The sequence below is a fragment of the Sorex araneus genome, chromosome 2 (assembly GCF_027595985.1).
Source record: "Sorex araneus isolate mSorAra2 chromosome 2, mSorAra2.pri, whole genome shotgun sequence".
Lineage (NCBI taxonomy): Eukaryota > Metazoa > Chordata > Mammalia > Eulipotyphla > Soricidae > Sorex > Sorex araneus.
This window is the reverse complement of record NC_073303.1, coordinates 137,245,529-137,265,275: the sequence shown is the minus strand read 5'-3', so window position 1 is coordinate 137,265,275 and position 19,747 is coordinate 137,245,529. Positions and strand designations below refer to the sequence as shown.

The window sequence follows — 19,747 nt, the reverse complement described above, 5'->3', positions numbered from 1 at the left end:
CTGAAAAATCTAAAAAGGATTTAAATGTTACATATTTCCAAAAAAAAGGCACTGAAATAGTTACAGAACATAATAAGTTGAAATGAAATTCTTATTACTTGGCTTAGTTTTGTTTTTTAAGTTTGAATTATTCACAAGAGAGACATCAATCACTTTCATTTCATAGAACTGAAGATTAAAGTCTGGTTTGATTTATATCCTGCATGTTTTGCATACACACCTTAATTTTTCAATCAGGCCATGTTCTACATTCCTTTTATACTTTCTACAATTCTAGAATGACCTTTTGGAAAGAATTCTTGATAGTGGAGGTTGTCTTTGAAATTGAATCAAATTATATATCTACTGGTTTTAGCTCTAGTACCCCCTATTTATGAACAGAATCATTTAAGAAAAAAACACTGCTCTATGTTACAGTCAATATCTGTAAAATGTCCCTAGTATCTTTTGTAAATAAATTATGATGATATGTATGAAAGAAACTTATAAATTTTCAATCTCTAAACAGATGGTGATTGTTATACTAGGATTTCAATAGTCCTCTAATTAATCAATTAGGGAGGAAAGTTAACTAAAACAAGTTTTCAACTTTTTAAGAACCCAACTGATACATGCTTCTAAGATAAGGAACAAGGAGGATACAATCCAGATCAATTATTTCAGAGATTCTTACAGAATAAGGTGTAACAGTCTAGCATTATAGAATGAACAATAATGACCTGCAAATATTTGGCCATTTTGTGTTGGGGGGAACTCTCTTAAACATGGTGTTGTTGGCTAAAGTTTCCGTTCTATATGAGATGTATTGGAGTTTCCTTCCTGACACTACACACCCCTCCACTCTGGCACAGAAAAAGGAGCTCTGATAAAAGTTAAAGACCGGGGCTAGAGCGAAAGCACAGCGGGCAGGGCCTTTGCCTTGCACAAGGCCGACCTAGGTTTGATTCCCAGCATTTCACATGGTCCCCCCAGCACCGCCAGGAGTAATTCCTGAGTGCATGAGCCAGGAGTAACCTCTGTGCATCGCCGGGTATGATGCAAAATAATAATAATAATAATAACAATAATAATAACAATAATAATAACAATAATAATAACAATAATAATAAAAGTTATTGCCTTGCACACAGCTGCTGATCCGGATTCGATTCCTCCATCCCTCTTGGAGAGCCGGGCAAGCTACTGAGAGTATCCCACCTGCATGGCAGAGCCTGGCAAGCTACCCGTGGCATATTCGATATGCCAAAAACAGTAACAACAAGTCTCACAATGGAGACGTTACTGGTGCCTGCTCAAGCAAATTGATGAACAATGGGATGACAGTGATAGTGACAGTGACAATAAAAAGTTAAAGACCAGAAAGACTTCAGGATCATTGATGCTAAGTGATAGTGAAGCTGGAGAATTAAAGAGAAAATCTTAAAAGTAGATACTTTAGTATTTCTCTCTTCCTTTCCATGTATTCAAGAATCCTGGATCTTATGAAACCTGAAGTATCAGTTTCCTTCAACTCCATTTTCTTCAATAAAGTTGAAGGAAAACGTGATTTCCAATAGATATTTTGACACTTCTGGTCTTCATTGATTCCTCTCTGAGATGAGGAAGTAAGATCTAGATGGCCAAGAACAAAGCTTTGGCATGAGGGGGGAAAAAAGTCCAAAATTAGGTTATAGTCAAGTTTGGGACTTTTAATTGCTTACTGTAGATGAAACTGGCCAAACAGAAGAAGGTATAGTATCAGTAGCTCATAATATTAAAAATACCAGAAGTATCTCAGGTTCTATGAGATATGTTCATCTCATTTATTTTTTTCTAATCCTTCAGGATTAAGTTTTTAACCTCTGTCTTCTTCAAGTTAATAAAGTTCTTACCGCTAAGCATTCCTTTTTTCTCAGGATCTCTTGCTGTTCCAGAAACAATATTGACAGGCTAGACTAGAATCACAGATACATCCCTGATGCTAAGAGTAAATTCTTCCCAAATCATATAAACTTCAAGTAAGAGAGGGGCTGAATCCCCACAGTGAAATCAGGGTGCTATCACCAACAGGAAGAGAAAATATAATCAATACAGATAAAATAAAAATTGTCCACAACACAGACCCCTCAGCTGACCCACTGAAGTACAGTCATTTCCTCTTTGTACACCTTGGCTGGCACAATTCACCTAAGGGGGTAAAAAAGCTGATAGGATAAAATGGTTAGGGATCTAAAAAGAAATAATAGAGATTAATCTCCTAATAGAGGAGAAAATTGATCTGTGTGTTTGTCCTAATTTTTCTCTGAGTCTCAGAAATCAAGTTTGGTGAGTATTCTGGGTGAAGGGAGCATTCTAGCTAAGTCTCTGCCTATGTCTCCTCTGATGGCCAGGAAATGGATCATCAACTATTCACGTTCATAATTAAGACTTACACAGAAACCTATCTGCCAAGCAATCTAATTAATGTACCTTGGCTTGAATTCAAGAGGTATATTATCTCCTCTTCTCTCTTCTCATCTTCTCTTAGTTCCAGTCATATAAGCTAAACTGCCAGGTACCTTTCCATAAACCAGTTTACTAATTTTTGACAAAGTATTGTAGATTTTATCCCACACTTGGAAGACCATCAATTTTTTTGTCTTCTCTTATTGCCAAGCCCAAACTTTTAAATCCTTCTAAATTCACTTTTTCCTGGAAGTCTTTTCAAACTACACTCTCCCAGTCTACCACACATGTATTTTCTATTTCTTCATCGTTTTCACCATTTATATACCAAGTTTAAGTTTCCTTAACCCTTTAGTCCATTGAAACTGATTCAGATTAAATATATATTAAATGAAGGTAAATCACATTGTTGTTGTTTTTCTTTTTTCTTTAGTTTTTGGACCACACCTGGTATTACTCAGGGCTGAATTCTGGCTCCATGCTCAGGAATTACTCCTGGTAGGCTCAGAGGACCATATGGGGTGCTGGGGACTGAATCCATGTTAGCCTTGTACAAGGCAATCACCCTACCCACTGTACTATTGCTTCAGCTTCTGTTTATTTTTAGCTGACTTTTCTTTAGTTGACTTTCCTCTTTAAATATCAGTAAACTAACAGCCTTAAAAGTAACACTAACAGCAAATTTATGCACACACAGCCTTCTAAACTTTATAGAAACTCAAGGTCTCCTACCCTATTTCTTTGTCCTTGTAACTCTATCTCTTCCATTGTTCTATAAGGTTCCATTGTTCTCTAAGGAACTATGGCTGTATTAGTTAGTACTGTGTTCAGATACCTAACACCTGAGTGTATATATATATGTATATATATATACATATATATATATATAAAGAATTAATGAATGGCAGTCAGTTGGCCTCTAAAGTGAGAACTGAAAGGTAATTCTCATTTATGCTTAAACAACAATTTGGCTTTAAAATCCTTTGAGGAAGTACCATCAAAGGCCACAAGATGGAAATATTACCAAATAAAAGGTAATATGTGATTATCATCAGTCTGTCTGCATATTATCTTCATTGTCTTTTAATTAGCTTTTTTATTTTCCCTCTATTTATTTTGTCTTTTCCCATACATTCCTTCCCAAATAAGATAAATAATTTGGAGTTATATTTTCTTTTTTAAATTCAACCTTTAATTCCTTATTTGAAAATTCTAAAAGAGGAATAAAGCCCTAAGGTAAATATCTAAATTATTTTGTAACCCATTTTGCTGTTCTATGGGTCAATGATTATTAGTGGAAGATTCCCTATCATTGTTTTTTGTTTTGATTTGGTTTGGTTTTGGGTTTTTTTTTTTTTTGCGTCACACCTGGCAATGCTCAGGGGTTACTACTGGATCATGCACTCAGGAATTACTCCTGGTGGTGCTCAGGGGACCATATGGGATGCTGGGAATTGAACCCGGGTCGACCACGTGCAAGGCAAACACCCTACCTGATGTACTATCGATTCACCCCCTCCCTATCATTGTTTTTAAGGTAGAATGATTTCCAGATCCTCCTTCCTTCCTTCCTTCCTTCCTTCCTTCCTTCCTTCCTTCCTTCCTTCCTTCCTTCTTTCCTTCCTTCCTTCCTTCCTTCCTTCCTTCCTTCCTTCCTTCCTTCCTTCCTTCCTTTTCTGTCTTTTCTTCCTTTTTTCTTTTCTTTCTTTTTTCTTTTTCTTTCTTCCTTCCTTTCTTTTCTTTTTTTTTAATGTAGGAGTACTGCTATTTATTCAGCCACTGATTAAGCTGACCGAAGCAGACATGAACTCCACATTTTTTAAATTTTTTATTGAATATGCATGAGATAGACCATTAAAAAGCTGTTCATAATTGGGTTTCTGTCATACAATGATCCATCACCCATCCCTCCATCAGTGTACATTTCCCACCACCAATGTCCCCTGCTTCCCTCCCACCATCCCCCAACACCCACCCCCCAGCCACAGCCTCACTCTACGGCAGTCACTTTTCTTCTTTCTATTTCTCTCCTTTTCCTTTTGTGCATTATGGTTTGCAACATAGGTGTTATGAGGTTATCATGTTTGTTCAGGGCATTCAGTATTTTTATCAAGATGGTAAGGCTGGAATAGCTTTTTATCTACTTGGCAGCTTTGGGTTGTGAACATGGCTGCTGAGGCTTCCGGAAGTACAGGGAAGTGAGGGAAGGTAGCCCATCCCAACCTCGAGAAAGCCTGGAGATTTCAGTAACAAAATCCCAATACCCAAATTTTCAGCAGACTATAACTCTGTGAAGTCCATTCTGAGATGGTGGAGTCAGGCCAGGGCCATTGCAGCAATTTCGGACTGTGGAAGCAAGCAGCACCAGGCTAACTCATCCACCTCCAATTTACCCTGATTCGTTCAGCCTTGCATGAGTCTGAGATTAATTGTGGCATCTTATCTCTTTCAAGATTTATTTATGGGTCTCTGAAGCAAGGCCAATAAACAAGCTTGTATAGCTAAGCTGGAGGTGTTTTGTGGGCATGGCACTCACATAACTAACTTTTGGCCATTTAATTTCTCTGGAAACCTGGTCCTGAGTTGTTGGGATCTGGTCACAGGCACAGAAGCAATTTTGAATATCAGGAAGCGTGAAGCTGATGCACTCACCCCACAGGTACAGGTTGACCTGCTTATGGCACCACACACTCGTCTGTCTTTCTTCCTTCCTTCTTTCTGTTTTTTTTTTGGGGGGGGCCATACCCAGTAGTGCTCAGGGCTTCTTCCAGATTCTGTACTCAAGGATCACTCCTGGCAGCCTTGTAGGACCTTATTTGGTGCCAGGGATTGAACCTAGGTGGACCATGTGCAAGGTAAATGCCCTACATGCTGTCCCATAGCTCCCACCTATGGTTTCCATTTCTTCTCTAGGCTGCAAAACATTGTGCATAAAATTAAATTAAGTGATCAAATGAATATTATCATTACATGTTACCATTCCAAGATATCAAGGCTTACATATCTTTTTTTTCTGCTTATTTTTTTGGGGGGGAGGGTCATACCCAATGATGCACAGGGGTTACTCCTGGCTCATACACTCAGGAATTACTCCTGGCGGTGCTCAGGGGACCATATGGGATGTTGAGAATCGAACCCGGGTCAGCCACGTGCAAGGCAAATGCCCTACCTGCTGTGCTATCGCTCCAGCCCCAAGGCTTACATATCTTATATATCAAAGTTTATGATATATTATCATCCCAAAAACTATTAAAGATGTCTAAAAAATGACATACTGATATGACTTAGTAGATAACTATTTATTTACAAGGAAAAAATATTCACTAGAAAAAAAATGTAGTTATTTCATTTAGACAACTACAGTGAGGATGATATCCTAAGGAAGGAAAGAAGAAAATTTTTTAAAACTTTTAAATTTTTTTTATTAGTGAATCACCGTTACAGACTTGCAAATTTTCATGCTTGTGTTTCAGTCATACAATGCTGGAGTACCTATCCCTCCACCAGTGCCCATTTTCCACCACCAATGATCCCTCCCACCATCCCTCCCACCACCCCCACCCTGTTCCCTCCATCCCACTCTGCCTCTGTGACAGGGCATTCCCTTTTGCTCTCTCTCTCCTTTGGGGTGCTGTGGTTTGCAATAGAAGTATTAAGTGGCCATCATGTTCGGTCTATAGTCTACTTTCAGCCCACATCTCCCATCCCAAGTGGGCCCTCTAGCACCCTTTACTTGGTGGTCCCTTCTCTATCTGAGCTGCCTTTTCCTCCATCATGTGAGGCCAGCTTCTAAGCTGTGGGGTAATCCTCCTGGTACTTATCTCTACTGTTCTTGGGTGTTAGTCTCCTGTTCTGTTACTTTATATTCCACAAATGAGTGCAATCTCTCTTTGTCTGTCCCTCTCTCTCTGACTCGTTTCACTTATCATGATATTTTCCATGTTGATCCACCTACATGCAAATTTCATGACTTCATCTTTTCTAGCAGCTGCATAGTATGTCATTGTGTAGATGTACCAAAGTTTCTTTAACCAGTCATCTATTCTCGGGCACTTGGGTTTTTTCCATATTCTGGCTATTGTAAACAGTGCTGCAATGAACATATAAGTGCTGATGTCATTTCAACTATACTTTTTTGCACCTCTGGGATATATTCCCAGAAGTGGTATTGCTGGGTCAAATGGGAGCTCAATTTCTAATTTTTTGAGAAGCGTCCATACAGCTTTCCAAAAGGGCTGAACCAGTTGGCATTCCCACCAGCAGTGAAGGAGAGTCCCTTTCTCCCCACATCTGCGCCAACACCAGTTGCTTTTGTTCTTTTGATATGGGCCAGTCTCTGTGGTGTGAGATGGTATCTCATTATTGTTTTGATCTGCATCTCCTTGATTAGTGATGAGGAACATTTTTTCATGTGTCTTTTGGTCATTTGGATTTCTTCTTTGAGGAAGTTTCTGTTCATTTCATCGCCCTATTTTCTGATGGGATGGATGATTTCTTCTTGTGGAGTTCAACCAGTGCCTTTTAAATCCATGATATCAACTCCTTGTCAGATGGATATTGGGTGAATATTCTTTCCCATTCTGTAGACTGTCTTTGTATTATGGTCACTCTATCTTTTGAGGTGCAGAAGCTTCTCAATTTAAGGTAGTCCCATTTGTTTATCTCTGTTTCCATTTTCTTGGCCAATGGTGTGTCACCTTTAAAGATACCTTTAGCTTCAATGTCATGGAGGGTTCTGTCGACCTTGTCTTCAGTGTATCTGATGGATTCTGGTCTGATGTTCAGGCCTTTAATCCATTTTGATCTGACTTTTGTGCATGGTGTTAGGTAGAGGTCTGAGCCCATTTTTTGCATGTAGCTGTCCAGTTTTGCCAGCACCATTTGTTAAAGAGGCTTTCCTTGTTCCACTTCTCATATCTTGCTCCCTTATCAAAGATTAGATGATCATATATTTGAGGGTGTGTGTTAGAATATTCAACCCTATTCCATTGGTCTTCAGCTCTGCCTTTTTTCCAGTACCATGCTGTTTTAATTATTTCTGCTTTGTAGTATAGTTTGAGGTTGGGGAAGGTGATGCCTCCCATCTTATTTTTCCCAAGAATTGCTTTAGCTATTTGTGGGGCCTTATTGTTCCATATGAATTTCAGGAGTGTTCGCTCCATTTCTTTGAAGAATGTCATGGGTTCCTTATAGGGATCACATTGAATTTGTACAATGCTGTGGGGAGTATTGCCATTTTGACAATGTTAATTCTCCCAATCCATGAGCAGGGGATATCTTCCCATTTCCTCCAACCTCTTTTATTTCTTAAAGTAGCGTTTTGTAGTTTTCTTTGTACAGGTCCTTTACCTCCTTAGTTAAGCTGATTCATAGGTACTTGATTTTCTGAGGCATAATTGTGGAAAATTTTTAATTTTTTGATGTTTCTTGAAGGATATCTAATATTTGTGAAAAGGACAACTTCGTGGAAATTGTCAAACTCAAAGGCAAACACACACACAACAATATGGGTAAATCATAAAACACAATGCTAAATGAAAACAAAAACAAATCCAGGTAAATTTTAGTAGGACCTACTGTAGGACTGGAGTGATAGTACAGTGGATAAGGCACTTGTCTTGCATACTACCAACCCAATTTGATCCCCAGAATCACATATGATTCATCTAAGTCCAACCAGAAGTGATCCCTAAGTAAGAGGCATAAGCCCCAAGAACCTCCGGCTATGGTCCAAAAACAAAAAAATTTAAAAGTTTAAGTACCTACTGAAAAATGTAAGTACCTACCTACTGGGGCAGCTGCAAGTTTCCGCAGGGAGGTGGTGGTTGCTGCAACTGTGGCCAGGTCAGGATTCAGGAGGAATCTGGCACAGAAACATCAGGTGGCTTGTTCAAGGTGATGTAAGATGATAAGTGAAGACTTAGGCTCCAAATCTAGATTCTCGAGGAGGGGGTGGGGGGACTAAGCGTGGCTCAGTGATCAGGTGCCAGCCTTATATGTGAGAGGCTGTGAGTTTGACCCCCGATGTGGTCCTGCATTAATCAACTACAAGAAGTACATGAGTCTCAGCCCTAAAGAACATGTTAGTAATCTCATATTCAAGAGCTTAATGTCTCCAGGGTGAGATACAACACACTTCCCTCTAAGGAAACTTTTTGTGGACCATTTTTAGAGGATTATTCATAACAAGGGGCTGGAGCTATAGCACAGAGGGTAGGGCATTTGCCTTGCACATGGCCGATCTGGGTCCGAGTCCTTTGCCCCTCTCGGAGAGCCTGGCAAGCTACCGAGAGTATCTCGCCCATCCAGCAGAGCCTGGCAAGCTACCATGGTGTATTCGATATGCCAAAAGCAGTAACAACAAGTCTCACAATGGAGACATTACTGGTGCCCAGTTGAGCAAATCGATGAGCAACAGGATGACAGTGATACAGTACCTGCTATATAATTCCATTAATAGGATATTTTATCTTTAACAATAGATAAACAAAGAAGTTTCTGCAAGTGGGGGATAAAATTGGAAGGGACATCAGGGATCCTTTGGGGTTTGATGGTACTGGTATTTACATTAGCCAAAATTCAGAACTACACTATTTAGATGGGTACCCTTAACCCTATGTAAACTGCACCTCAAAAAATTTAATTATGATTAACTTTTTAGTTAATTATAGGCTAAAGCTATAACACAGTGGGTATGGTGTTTGCTTTGCACACGGCCAACCCGGGTTCAATTCCCAGCATCCCATATGGTTCCCCATATACTGGCAGGAGTAATTCCTGAGTGCATGAGCCAGGAGTAACCCCTGTGTAACGCCAGGTGTGACCCACAAAGCAAAAAAAAAAAAAAACTTAAAAAAAGTTAATTATGAATAAGAACAGGGGCTGGAGCAATAGAACTGCAGGTGGAGCATTTGCCTTGCACTCGGCCGACGCAGGTTTGATTCCCAGCATCCCATATGGTCCCTCGAGCACCGCCAGGAGGAATTCCTGAGTGCAGAGCCAAGAGTAACCCCTGAGCATTGCTGGGCGTGACCCAAAAAAGCTAAAAAGAAAAAAAAATAAGAACAGGGCTGGGAAATACCTTAAAAAACTAAAGCACAAAATTTGCATGGGGGAATCCTGGATTCTATGTTCAGCATCACTTACTAGAACTATAGTATGTGACCCCTGAGAGTTGATAGGGAATAACTCTTTCCCTTTACAGTGCCCCTCTTCATTCCCTGTGCGGAAAGGAGCAGTCCATGCATGAAGTATGTCAGTCACTCAGTTTATCTTTTCTCCCTAAAGCATGTATACTCGGTCCTTCTTGTTTAGTTAAAAAATGCTGAATGAACAACTAAAGAAAGAGAATGAGACATGCTGTACTCTCTCTCCGGCCCCCAGCCATGATCTTTGAGTCACTGGTCTGTCTATATAGTATGACCAATGTGGAAGATGACTACCTAAATGCTCTTGCTCAGTTCCTCTCTGTGTTCACCTGTCAGTGAGTGGAGAGCTTCACTGCAGAAAGCTGAGGACAGAATGAGAGTTTCTTGCCTGGCACAACGAGTGCCAAGAATCTGGGACCAGAGCAATGATTCAAAGGGCTAGAATTGAAAGAAGGAAATTTAGGTTAACTCAAACTTACCACTAAGTGTACTTTTAAAAGTATTTTTCAAATAAGAACAATTCATTTTCAAAATTCAAATTTTAAAATATACATGTCAAAATATATATTATGTGAATATATATAATAAGGATGGGCTGGAGCGATAGTACAGCGGGTAGGGTATTTGAGGTATTTACTGCCTTGCACACAGCCGACCTGGGTTTTATTCCTCCACCCCCTCACAGAGCCTGGCAAGCTACCAAGAGTATCTCACCCAATGGCAGAGCCTGGCAAGCTACCTGTGGCATATTTGGTATGCCAAAAACAGTAACAAGTCTCACAATAGAGATGTAACTGGTGCCTGCTTGAGCAAATTGATGAGCAACAGGATGACAGTGATACAGTGATATAATAAGGATAAGGATTGTTTACTTAGCTCTGACAAGTACTTGCTATAAACACCATACACTATTTTGGAGGCGGTATTATATAACAGAAAAGCTAAGTTTAAGTCTAAATGACAGCTCCAGCATTAACTAGTTCTATGATTTTGGCAAGCTTTGGACCTCCCTATATCTTTACTTTCTCATATATAAAATGCAATAAATAATAGTTACTATCCATAGAATTACTATGAGAACCAAATGAGTGAGTATTGTAAATGTTAATATAGTAATTGACATACATAACTGCAGATGGTATCACCGACTTCAAGGATAATTGCTTTAAGTGAATAGGAGTGTCAAGATAGGGGAATATTAGGGTAAAAACAAGATTACAGCACCACTTTATTCAGGAGGAGATAAGGTCTTTTCTTCCTGAGGAAGGTAAGGAAGAAGAGTTGATATATAAACAAAGGAATGTGGCCAGAGATGGAGCATAGCAGTATTTATTTTCCATGTGTGAAATCCTGGGTCTCACACATGCAAAATAATGTGTGAAAGGAAGGAGGGAGGGAGAAAGGTTGTGTTTTCAGATCCATGTGGATGTTAGGTCCTGGGTCTGAACCACCAAAAGATTAAATACGGTCATCCATTAGATGGAGTCCAACCCAATTAGATGTTGATTTTTCAGAACATTAAGTATAATGGTTGGGGCAAAATGGTTGTATGCAGGAATTTCAGGTTCAATCAGTGGAACCTCATAGTCCCCCAAGTAACAATAAGTGTGACTAAAACATGAGGGAGAGGGGCTGGATCGGTAGTACAGCAGGTAGGGCATTTGCCTTGCACGCGGCTGACCTGGGTTCGATTCCCAGCATCCCAATGGTCCCCCAAGCACCACCAGGAGTAATTCCTGAGTGCATGAGCCAGGAATAACCCCTGTGCATTGCCAGGTGTGACCCAAAAAGCAAAAAAAAAAAAATCATGAGGGAGAAATGGTTGACTGGGAATATAACTCAGTCATAAAGTACAGGCTTCACATTTATGATCCCCTCACCATCACCACCACCACCACCACCATCATCATCATCATCATCATCATCATCATCATCATAATGATAAAAGGGAAAGGTGCCTCTAAATCACCATTTTTCAACCTCCAGTCCTCAAACCAGTGCCAGTCCACAAAATTTCCTTTCCAGTCTTTGGAAAAGGTTATTGCATTTATCCTTAGACATGATGTACCTGATCAAATGAGAGTATTTTTTAACCATTGTTGTGTGAATATACTTACTATAATGATTTTTACTTCTGCCTTAGTAGTCTGTGAAATATATCTCCTATTTTCACTGACCCTTAGGTGTTAAAAGGTTGAAAACCACCACTGCTCTAAATGAACAAAACCACAGAGCAGAGGGAAGCATCTTCTAGCCCCTGGCTAACTCTCTTTAGCTGGGTAAGGAAAAGCTCTCAGAACAAAGAGAGGGAAAAGCCCCATGAGAATGCGCTGTTATAGAAGTGAGTTCACAGAGTAAACCCCATTTCACACTCTGTATGACTCCTCTTACTGGTTGGGTTCTGAATAAAAGACAAGCCATTCTTAGCCTGTATATGGAGCATGTAGAAAGCAGAGACAGATTACTAACATAGCAACAAGAATAGTCATTAAGGGTGCTGGCTTTGAGGCACTGGTGTGTGACCGCAGACAAGATACTTCTCTTTTCCTTTAAAATGTATACATTTTTTTCTTTTTCTTTTTGGCCATAGGGCAAACCTTATACACTCAAGGCAAGTTCTCTGCCACCAAGTTACATGCCTGGCCCCTTAATTTATTTTTTAAAAACATATTTTTCTCCTTCCTGTAATTAAAAAAAACTTTTTTTTAATTTTGGAGGTACCTTCCAAGCAATGACCAGGAAGTCCAAGGCCCCTTTCAGTAACTTTCAACCAAAAGGGCTAGTGTTCAAATCAAGGACTGAAAGAGTACTGACCCTTGAGATGTGTGGTCTGGCCCACCAAGGCCACCCCAGAGGTACTCTGGGGCCTTCAGGTCTGATGTGGCAATGCATGCAGGACCATATGGTCCTAGGGGACTGACTAGGCTAGAACCCTAGGCTAGGACTGACCCAAGGCATGTGCTTTTATCCTTATAATATCTCCCTAGCTCTATTATTTTTGTTGTTGTTGTTGTTATGATGATGATGATAATAACATACTTTACAACAATATTCATCTTCATGCTTTTGGAATTCTGTTCATCTATAAAAAAAGGTGAAATCTTGCCTTTTGCTACAATTTAGATGGTAAGCTGGGGTCACATTAAACAAAGTCAGGGAGAGAAGAAAAGATAATTCACTTTTCTATGCTTCAGTTTCCCTGTCAATAAAATCGGAGTTGACACCAGAGAAATCATATAGGAGCTAAGATACTTGCCTTGCATACAGCTGACCCAAGTTCATTCCCTGGCATTGCTTATGGTCCCCAGAGCACTGTCAGGAGTGATTCCTGAGCACAGAGCCAGGAGTAATCCCTGATCACAGCTAGGTGTGACCCAAAATGTCAATAAACAAATAAATAAACAAATAAATTAATAAATAAAAGGCAAAAAATGAAATGGGAGTAATAGTACTATTTGTGGTGAGGATTATAGATAGATAAATATTGAATAAAATGAATGTAGTCAATGATGTATGTACCTTAGAGGCAGTAAAATAGCTAGTAGGATTTCATAATTATTTTTACTAAATTTTTTTGTAGAAGAGCTTTGTGACTGATAAAGCTTATACATATCAGAGGACTGGACATTACTATTACAACAGGATGCTCTGGACTCTCCCCAATGCCTCCTATCTTTTTTTTTCCACTCCCTTCTCACTTATTTCCTTTCCTGAATTCAAGTACTTTAAGTCACAGCTATAATTTGAGTATCAAATAAAGCCCATAGTTTACTGAGGCTGCTCTACCACATGCAACTACTTCAGGGTACATTATAAGAAAGCACTTTATCTTCAAGTTAGTAAAACTTAGTTTTCCACTTAGTAAAAACAAATAACTTATTGTCCTGTATAGTGTTCAATCTACATATCCATACATAGCAATTCTGTGACTTGTGTTGAAAACATTCATCTCTATTTCTCTTTAGGTCCTGAAGCATTTACGACATATTAATTTTACCAACAACATGGGGGAGCAGGTGACTTTTGATGAATGTGGTGACCTGGTGGGAAACTACTCCATCATCAACTGGCATCTCTCCCCAGAGGATGGTTCCATTGTGTTTAAGGAGGTTGGATATTACAACGTCTATGCCAAGAAGGGAGAAAGGCTCTTCATCAACGAGGAGAAAATTCTGTGGAGCGGGTTCTCCAGGGAGGTATGTGCTTCTAGCAGAATGAAAGCTGGGACAGTGAGTGGATAAGCAGGGACAGATAAGGAACCAGAGTCTGCAAAGGAACAAACCACAGAGGACCTAGGAACTGTCCTTCCCTCCAGCAGTTTTCTGCTGTAAAAGACAGTCTGCACAGCACATCTATCCATCAAAGGGCACCATGAAAGGACTAATCCATAACCAAAATCTCACCCTTTTCAATGGTAGTTTGCTGTTTGTTTATTTTTTTATTTTCTCTCATGAGCGGGAGAGATGTTTCAGAGATTGAAGTACTTGCCTTGCATGCATCCAACACTGGTTAGATCCCTTGAGTACTGCCAAGAGTTCAGAGCTAGGGTTGTGGTCCAAAAATCCAGTCAATAAATAAGGTGCTTAAATCAGGCTCATTCCTGTCCCTAAACCTCAATGTATTGGGACTAGAGAGATGGTGCAGGAAGTAAGGAGCTTATTTTCATGCAGCTGACCTTAGTTCAATCCTTAGTACCATCAGGGATTACTCAAACATTGAGCCAGAAATAGCCCCTGAGTATTGCCATGTATGCCTCCCCCAAAAGAAATTTTAAATACTGCATCCAGAAACTTAATAACCAGAATCTCACCACCCAATAAATGTGCACTTTATAAAAGATAAATGTTATGCTGAGATAAAGATGATTTTATGATGATTGGTTCCTGAAAGCAGCAGGCCACTGAGGACCCACTTCTATCAAAACAGACCCTGAACAGGGAATTCTCTTTAACTCTTTCAAGAAAACGGAATGAGACCTAATACATTTCTCCTTGAATTTGCTTTTCAGTTATCACTCTTGATGATCTTAGACCACTTATTATATAATATGACCACATCCAACTCCATCCTTTTGCCAAAAACTTTAGGTTCATGAGATGCTGTAATCTCTGAAGTCTCTCAAGATGCAGGGTAGATTTATCCTGGGGAATATCTATAATAAACTTCTATGATGCTCGTCCACACTGTACAAGTCTTTACTAGCTTCTACCTCAGAAGAAATATTCACAATGATAAATGCTATGACATTTTTCAGACTAAGATTTGGGAGTTCCATAGATATACTCCTCTTTCCATTAATTCTGTCTAAATTATCAGATTCAAATGGTATAGGACCTAGATATTTCAGCTATACTATTACCTGCCCCCACTATTAAATAATTCATTTACATTTTACTCCAATTAATGTGAAGAATTGATTGTCTCTAATGGCATATGTTGACCCATTATTTTGCCATCCACAACCTTACAGAAACCAAAAGGAAATGTTACTAACTCATTTAATAAATACAGTATCATCGTTACACCAAGACAAGAACAATATAAGATAATTATAGGCCAATATATTCACAGACAAATATTGCTGTCGTGACCATAGCAAAAACTTTTACAATGAGTTGGAAAGTGTTTCTATCTTAAATTTTCTGAATCTCTTACAGAATTTATATAGGATTAGGATGCTCTATTACCAGAAACTTTATATACTTTGCTTCTGATCAGCACAGGATAATAGTTATCTAGGGTAGGTCTTTGCGGCAAAGGGAGAAGTAAGTGGTAAAGGAAACATTTAATTAGATGTGAGAATATTGTTCCAGCTTTTGCTTTGGACAGTATTTATTAAAAATAACCAAAAGTAATTCAAATATGAACATCTAATGATTAGGAAAAAAGATTAGAATTAATCAAATTAACTTTAAGCCCATTAAGGAAATAATTAAAACCTATTTATCTGAAATTAAAGTAACTATTGCAGCTTTCTTTTTATTAGTAATTAACAAATATAGATTTCTGATCCATTTTATTTGGGTTCTTTCTTAGGGGAGGGGGTTCTCTCAAGCAGTACTCAAGGGATCTCAGCCATTCCCAGTAACACTCACATGGACTCTGAGATTCCTTTTGACCTTTTTGTGCCTATCTTGCCTGACTCTATGAGTTGTTGGAAGAATCTCCAATATCACCCTCAGAGTCTTAAAACTACAGAATTGGGAGCTGGAGCGATAGCACAGTGGATGGGGCATTAGCCTTACACATGGCCGACCTGGGTTTGATTCCCAGCATCCCATATGGTTCCCTGAGCACCACCAGGAGTAATTCCTAAGTGCAGAGCCAGAAGTAACCCCTGTGTATCACTGGGTGTGACCCAAAAATCAAATTAATTAATTAAATTTATTGCAGAATTGCAATTCACTGTAAAATTGAGTGTCCCTTCCATACAAATGTCCCTTCATCCCTCCCTGCATCTCCCCTTATGACTGTCCTCTGTGTGTAGGTCTGTCCATACTTTTTTTCTGGAATTTTTACTCCCAGGAAGAATAAATATGAGTAAAAGAGATGGAAAGGGAGATTATTTAAGGAGGATTTTCGGTTAATGTGTGGAACACCAGGAATTAATCTTCCTTGCGTTCCATTGTGTGTGTGTGTATGTATGGTGTTTGCTTGTGTGTGAGTTTGTGTGTGTGTGCTTCCATTAGAAGAAAAACAGGGGCAGTGGATGGATAGGCAGGGACAGATAGGGAACCAGTCTCTATACAGGAACAAACCACGAAGGACAGAGAAACTTTTCCCACTCTAGCAGTTCCTGTTCTGAAAGACAGTTTGCACAGCATAGCTACCTGTCAAAGGGTACACCAGTGAAAGGACAGAATACAGAACCAAAATTTCACCCTTGGTACTGATGGTTTATTGTGTGTGTGTGTGTGTGTGTGTGTGTGAGCACGCATACACAAACACATCATCTTTCTCTTTTCCTTAACCATCTCTCTTTTTTGAACATAAGAGGAACAAAGACCTCTCATTTCCTCATTTACCTTTGCCTGAAATGAGGCTGGATCTTTGGCTCTGATTATTGGTCCCATTCCTGCAAATGTCACAGGAGCTAGACCACTGACTCACTTTTGTGATCTCCATCCTGTAGGTACCTTTTTCCAACTGCAGTAGAGACTGCCTGGCAGGGACCAGGAAAGGCATCATCGAAGGGGAGCCTACTTGCTGCTTTGAATGCGTGGAGTGTCCTGATGGAGAGTACAGTGATGAGACAGGTAAAAAAACAGCCCCTGAGGGACACAGTTTAGAGTTTAGTTCACTTTGGGGCCTGGAATCCTTGAGGAGGTATTTAGCACAGTTTCTCATCTAACAGGGTATGTTCAAATATTACATGGGGAGGAGATAGGGAATCAAAAAATCAATAGTATATCTCTTTGTAATACCATCAGCACACCTGTTACATCTAGATAAATGCTTGTAAAATAAAACCTTTACTGGGAATATTGGAAATACTCTATAAAAGTTAATGATAATTGACATTTTATCACCATAATGATGAAATCATTTTTGCTTCCATTTTGCATATGAGGAAATTTAGGTACAGGGAAGATGTACTGAGGAAACTAACACAGTCATGGAGCTAGTTAGCAATGGCAGAATCCGAATTCCTATCAAAGCCCAGGCTCCTTTGACTCACCATATTACTCTGCCTAGGATATAGCAGAGATAAGAAACATCCATCGCTTGACTCTCAGTCGCAGAACTATAATAAGAGTCTACAGATTCTTATTGAAAAACCATGTGTGCTGTGTGAGGAAGGCATAGGTCAGACATATTAATTCTTTCTATTGGTCTGCAGAAGTTTTCTTTAACTTTTTTACAACTTCAGAGTAGCACCAGTCCTGCACACTAGACCATAAACAGGCAGTTATGACTGAGCAGTAGACCAGTTGTTTTCAATCATTCTACACCTGTAGACCAGCACCAGTCTGTGGACCAGGGGTGACAGACCATTGACCAAGAGGAAATCTATGACAAGCCCATAAAACTCCTGAATATACCTAAAATAAGTCTGAGATGGACTCTGTCAGTGTTTGATGGGTTGATGGGCTATGTCAGCTCTGTGGTGTGTAGACAGACCTCCTGTCTAGAAAAAATTGATTATTCTCTGCTACAAGTATCAGCAGTAGCTGCTGAAAGAAGATGTAGCACACACACACACACACCACCACCACCACCACCACCACCATGTGTATAGAAAAATACCAGACATATAAAATTAAGTATAGTAGTAAACATAGTTTAGAACTCAATATATTATTTGATGATGTAAGAAGTTTCAATTAATTCAACAATGAGGAAAATTTTAATTGATTGCATCAGGTAACCTTTTTGTGCCCTTCCCATCACACATATTAAATTCACACATTTCATCGGGACTATACAGTAACTAAGTCTTCCCTGGGCCATTTTACAGATGCAAGTGCCTGTGACAAGTGCCCAGATGACTTCTGGTCCAATGAGAACCACACTTCCTGCATTGCCAAGGAGATTGAGTTTCTGTCCTGGACAGAACCCTTTGGAATAGCCCTCACATTGTTTGCGGTGCTGGGCATTTTTCTGACCGCCTTCGTACTGGGTGTCTTCATCAAGTTCCGCAACACACCCATCGTCAAGGCCACAAACCGAGAGCTGTCCTACCTCCTCCTCTTCTCCCTTCTCTGCTGTTTCTCCAGCTCCCTGTTCTTCATTGGGGAGCCCCAGGACTGGACCTGCCGCCTCCGTCAGCCAGCCTTCGGCATCAGCTTCGTGCTGTGTATCTCCTGCATCCTGGTGAAAACCAACCGTGTCCTCCTGGTGTTTGAGGCCAAGATCCCCACCAGCTTTCACCGGAAGTGGTGGGGGCTCAACCTGCAGTTCCTGCTCGTTTTCCTCTGCACCTTCATGCAGATTGTCATCTGTGTGATCTGGCTGTACACCGCTCCCCCGTCCAGCTACCGCAACCACGAGCTGGAGGATGAGATCATCTTCATCACGTGCCACGAGGGCTCGCTCATGGCGCTGGGCTTCCTGATTGGCTACACCTGTCTGCTGGCTGCCATCTGTTTCTTCTTCGCCTTCAAATCCCGAAAGCTGCCCGAGAATTTCAACGAGGCCAAGTTCATCACCTTCAGCATGCTCATCTTCTTCATCGTCTGGATCTCCTTCATCCCAGCCTACGCCAGCACCTATGGCAAGTTTGTCTCCGCCGTGGAGGTCATCGCCATCCTAGCTGCCAGCTTCGGCCTGCTGGCCTGCATCTTCTTCAATAAGGTGTACATCATCCTCTTCAAGCCCTCCCGCAACACCATCGAGGAGGTGCGCTGCAGTACCGCGGCTCACGCTTTCAAAGTGGCCGCGCGGGCCACCCTGCGCCGCAGCAACGTCTCCCGCAAGCGCTCCAGCAGCCTCGGGGGCTCCACGGGCTCCACCCCCTCCTCCTCCATCAGCAGCAAGAGCAACAGCGAAGACCCCTTCCCGCCGCCCGAGAGGCAGAAGCAGCAGCAGCCACTGGCCCTGGCCCCACAGGAGCAGCCACCGCAGCTGCAGCAGCAGCCGCCAACGCCGCAGTCCCAGCAACCACCCAGGTGCAAGCAGAAAGTAATCTTTGGCAGCGGCACAGTCACCTTCTCACTGAGCTTCGATGAGCCTCAGAAGAGCGCCCTGACTCCCAGAAATTCCACGCACCAGAACTCCTTGGAGACGCAGAAAAGCAACGATGCCCTGACCAGACACCAGGCGTTACCCCCGCTGCAGGGCGAGGAGGCTGACTTGGAACTGAGCCCACAGGAAGCAGGACTGCCAGGACCTGTGGGTGGGGAGCACCAGCCAGAGATGGAGGGTCGTGAAGAGATGTCCCCAGCGCTGGTAGTGTCCAGTTCCCGGAGCTTTGTCATCAGCGGGGCAGGCAGCACTGTCACAGAAAACATAATGCATTCATAAAATGCAAGGAGGCCAGTCGGGGAGAATTCAGAGAGGTTTCCCAGCATCATGCTCTCAGAAAGGGAGAAGGAGAACCCTAGTCTCCTTCCTTTAAGGAAAGAAATATAATAGATAAACCAACTCTCTCTGGTTTAGTTGCACTGTCTCCAATGACAGTGAATCGGCTCCTGTTCCCTTTAAAAAGAAAACAAAAGAGAGAGAGTCACATGCTT

At 40.9% G+C, this 19,747-nt stretch overlaps 1 protein-coding gene across 1 annotated transcript in view; it reads left to right on the top strand.

Moving 5' to 3' along the window:
• CASR (calcium sensing receptor) overlaps positions 1-19,535 on the top strand; it is a 30,401-nt gene extending 10,866 nt beyond the window's left edge. The window contains exons 4-6 of the mRNA XM_004606678.2: positions 13,538-13,768; positions 16,705-16,828; positions 18,031-19,535. Coding sequence (XP_004606735.2) covers positions 13,538-13,768; positions 16,705-16,828; positions 18,031-19,535 — 1,860 coding nt within the window. The remainder of the gene's footprint in view (positions 1-13,537; positions 13,769-16,704; positions 16,829-18,030) is intronic.
• The last annotated feature ends 212 nt before the right edge of the window (positions 19,536-19,747 follow it).